At 64.3% G+C, this 4,096-nt stretch overlaps 1 protein-coding gene across 7 annotated transcripts in view; it reads right to left on the reverse strand.

Annotated features, from left to right (window-relative positions):
• Positions 1-585: 585 nt before the first annotated feature.
• TCF3 (transcription factor 3) overlaps positions 586-4,096 on the reverse strand; it is a 32,058-nt gene continuing 28,547 nt past the window's right edge. For 2 of the 7 annotated variants that reach the window (XM_032394875.1, XM_032394872.1), the window contains exons 17-19: positions 3,455-3,590; positions 3,047-3,282; positions 590-814 (exon numbers count right to left, since the gene is read on the reverse strand). In XM_032394875.1, the coding sequence (XP_032250766.1) occupies positions 672-814; positions 3,047-3,282; positions 3,455-3,590 (515 nt within the window). In that variant the 3' untranslated portion in view covers positions 590-671. Of the gene's footprint in view, positions 815-1,010; positions 1,238-3,046; positions 3,283-3,454; positions 3,591-4,096 lie in introns of those variants that run through there. The other 5 variants (XR_004298137.1, XM_032394877.1, XM_032394876.1 and 2 more) reach the window with 5 other exon arrangements.

The following is a 4,096-nucleotide window of genomic DNA, read 5'->3' on the forward strand; positions in this document are numbered from 1 at the left end:
GGGGGGGGGGGGGGGGGGGGGGGGGGGGGACCTCAGGTTTACACTGGGTCTTTTTAATACAACTTTTAATAATCTGGTTGATCATGAAATGCAACGCTCAGTTCTAGAGACAGCAGCAGAAATAGCAAGAGACACGAGACTTTTATACAAAAAATTTGTTGCTTACAAAACGTATGCAAAAAAGCTTAAAAAAAAAAAAAGAGACCAAAGGCATCCTCCTTGCTAATTTCCTAATACATTAAAAAAAATCTAACTAACGTTCTTTATTTTCCTTAAGACACAGGTCAGGCGTAGGCACGATTCACGGCGGCTCCGCGAGGCGAGCCCTCTTGCTTCTCCCTCCGGCAAGTGGTAGGTTTGGACTCTCCCGCGTTTTCTACTTAAGGCATTTTTTCATCTTTTCTGACAAAGTGTGTATCTTGCTTTCCGGTTTTGTTTACAAACAAAACAAAACAAAACTGCCCCGTTCGGCCCGGGCTGCGGTTTCAGGATCCATCGGGGAAGTCCCACGGCGTCAAGGCAGTGAGGCCCGGGGCTGGGGGCCGGGGGCGGGGGAGGGGCAGCTCCCCCACAGCCCCCCCCCCCGGTGGCTCGGGCTCCGTGCTCCTCACAGGCGTGCATGCGTGTGGCAGGGACCGGGCCGGCTCACTGGTCCCGCACGGCGCCCCTCCTCACATGTGCCCCGCGGGGTTGTGGGCCTCGCTCAGGCCTGGGTGGGCGGCCGAAAGCACCATCTGGGGGTCTCCGACCACACCTGACACCTTCTCCTCTTCTCGCCGCTTCAAGCAAGCCGCTTTGGGGTTCAGGTTACGCTCTGGGGGGAGGGGGAGAGCAATGTGGGAGAGGGTCCCTCAGGGAGGCAGGCGGTGGGCGCAGGGGGCCGTGAAGAGCAGACTGCCGTTCGGGGGTCCGAGTGCTCCCACTGAGGCGTGGACGGCGCGCCTGGAGCCTGCACGCAGGGACGGGCGGGGGGGACTGGACGGGGCGGGACACCTGGCCTGGAAGCCTACCTCGCACCTGCTGCTCCAGGCCCAGGATGACCTGCACGGCCTGCTGCAGGATGAGCAGCTTGGTCTGCGCCTTGTCCGACTTGAGGTGCATCTGGCACATGCGCCCCAGCTCCCGGAAGGCCTCGTTAATGTCCCGCACGCGCACCCGCTCCCGTGCGTTATTGGCCATGCGCCTCTCCCGGTCCCTCAGGTCTTTCTCCTCCAGGGACAGCACATCCTCCGTACTGCTGGGTTACAGCACCGGGGCCGCTGTTAGTCAGCAGCCGGGGCGGGCGGGCAGGCCGGGGCCTGCGGGCTGCGCGTGCGTGTGCGCGCCCCCGTGCACGCGGGGCGTGTGCCTATCTCTGTGTGCCTGCGGCCTGGCCACGGGCAAGGCTGTGTGTGTGGCGACACCCCAAGGAGAGCACCGTGGGACTGTCCCCAGGGCAGGGAGGGCGGGCCCTGAGTCCCCGTCTGGGACTGTGTGTGGAGCCCCTTCCACATGCCAAGGACTGGCCGGGAGGGCAGGGGAGGCCCAGAGCCCCCCCTGGGATGATCTTCCCGGCTCAGCGCAGCTGGGTACGGGAGTGCTAGGCCTGACCCGACCAGTGTGGGTGGGAGAGGCAGAGAAGAGGCAAAGGCCCGACGCCCGCCCCTGCCCGCACTGGACTCCGGCAGCCCCAAGAGCGGGCCGTGGAATGGCCACCAGGCGCACCGGCCAGGGGCCCCCAGTGTGGGCGGGGAGCGTCGGCTCCCCGGGCCTCTCATCACTACTGCGAACGCCCCATCTGCCCTGGGCGTTGACGTTACTGAGCACCTGCTGTGTACCGGGCCCCGGCCACACAGGACTCTGGAACGCTCAGACACCTGCCCACGAGGTCCAAAGCCTGGCTCAGGCCCTACCACGGGGCTCTGCACAAGTCACTGTCTCCTCCTGGGCGGGATGGGGGCAAATGGCAACGGGACACCCGCCACGCCTGGTCCGGGGGAACGTGAGACAGAGTGGGTGAAGGCCCGGCCCTGGTGTGCGCCCCAGAGGTGGAGGACGGGCCGAGGCGCTTGCATGTGAGCAGCTCCCGGGGGCCCTGTCCTGCTCCCACAGTGGCGGGGGGGGGGGGGCTGTGAGACTGTGCCCTTGTCTACCCACCCGCCCACCCGCCCTTGGGCCTGAGTGGATCCCGCCAGGTGGCGGCGGCGGCCCCCGGAGCCCAGGACAAGCGCGCAGACCAAACTGACAGGCCTGAGGCTGGTGCACCCCTTGGTCCCCTTTCTTCCCTCAAGTCCCAACTGGGGGGCTTTGGGGGAGGAAAGACCCCAAGGTCGCAGCCCTGCCATCCAGGGCTTGGGCAGCAAGTGCGAGGTAGGAGGGGCTGCCGTGGAAGCGGAGGGACGGATGGGCTGGGATGGGGGTGGAGTGCGAGAGGCAGAGAGCAGAGAGGCGGGCACCACCATGGAAACACAGAACCCTCAGAGCTGAGGGGACAGCAGGCCGGGGGGGCGAGGGCCCCAACTCCGGTCCAAGTGACAGCGCTGCAGGAGAGAAAGGGTTAACGGGCGCCAGGCGTGGGAGGCTTAGTTAAGGAAGCAGCTGAGCTGGGGAGCCAAGTCACATGGGGGCCCTTCCGGATCCTCACCCGGCCCTGGGAAACGGGGGTGGGGGACCCCACCTGTAGATGGGGGCTGATGGGCTGAAGTGGCCCCACAACAATGTGTCTGTTCGGAGCAACAGTGACCTCTGGCCCTGGGGCACAGGGGCCTCAGCCAAAGGACTAGAGCCTTCCCGAGAAAGGAGGGCTGGGGTGGGCGGGCATCCACGGGGTCCAGGGACGGAATTGAGAGCCAAAGTGCCCAGATCTGCAGAGCTAGGGGTCCAGAGAGTGTCATCGTCCCATTTCCAGAGGGGACAGTGACTGTGGTGCGGGGGGCGGGGCGGTCACAGCGGGGGGCGGGGCGGTCACAGCGGGGGGCGGGGCGGTCACAGCAGGGGGCGGGGCCGGCTCCAGGAGCGGGGGAGCGAGGGCAGCGCTGGCGGGGAGGGGAGCGGCGCCCCCACTGACCTCGCACCTGCTGCTCCAGGTTCAGGATGACCGACACGGCCTGGTGCAGGACGAGCAGTTTGGTCTGGGGCTTCTCGCTGCTCAGGTGCAGCTGGCACATGCGCCCCAGCTCCTTAAAAGCCTCATTGATGTCTCGGACCCGCAGCCGCTCCCGAGCGTTATTGGCCACCCGGCGCTCCTTCTCCCGCTCAGCCTTCTGCTCTGGGGGGAGAAGGTCGTCCTCGTCCTCGTCCGGGCTATGGGGGGGGGCCCGGGGGCCAGAGGGAGACAGTGAGGCGGGGGGCAGGCGGGGGGCCCGCCGACGGCCCCGCGGAGCGGACTGCATGTGCATGTGCGTGTGCGTGTGCGTGTGCATGTGCGTGCGTCCCGACAGGCGGGCCGGGCCGGGGGCTGAGGAGGGGCGGGCACCTGGTCCGAGTGCGGGGGGGCTTCAGCTCCTTCTTCTCCTCCTCGGAGTTGTCGGCCACGGAAGTGTTCTCCTCGTCCTCCTTCTCCTCCCGTTTGATCTCACTGGCACCCGAGACAGCCCCGGCGCGCCCGAGTCCTGCAACAGGCCTGCGCTTAGCATCTGGGCACGTCCAGGGCCACCTGACAAACCCCTTCTGCCCCTCGTGGGAGGCAGTGAGGTGTCTGGGGAAAGCCAGGCCTCCGTTTGCAAAAAAACCCAAAAAACAAACAAAAAACCCCCAACGATAAAACAGAAAACACACCTAGAATCAGGTCCCTACCTCACACCAGTCACCAGCTCCAAACTAAGACCTGACAACCTTCAGAAGAAAATGCACTGAAATCCTGCTATGACTCAGTATCTCCTAAAATACTAAACGAGCTGTTCTTGAAAGAAGAAACAAACTGATAAACTGGACTGTATCCTAATTGAGAATTTCTGATTGCCAGGATACCACCAAGAGATAAGAAGATATGCCACGGGATAGAAAATAAGTGTCCTTGGGGCGCCCGGGTGGCTCAGTCCTTAAGCGTCTGCCTTCGGCTCAGGTCATGATCCCGGGGTCCTGGGATCGAGCCCCGCATCGGGCTCCCTGCTCCGCG

Source organism: Phoca vitulina, unplaced genomic scaffold (assembly GCF_004348235.1).
Source record: "Phoca vitulina isolate PV1807 unplaced genomic scaffold, GSC_HSeal_1.0 scaffold81, whole genome shotgun sequence".
NCBI classification, from domain to species: domain Eukaryota; kingdom Metazoa; phylum Chordata; class Mammalia; order Carnivora; family Phocidae; genus Phoca; species Phoca vitulina.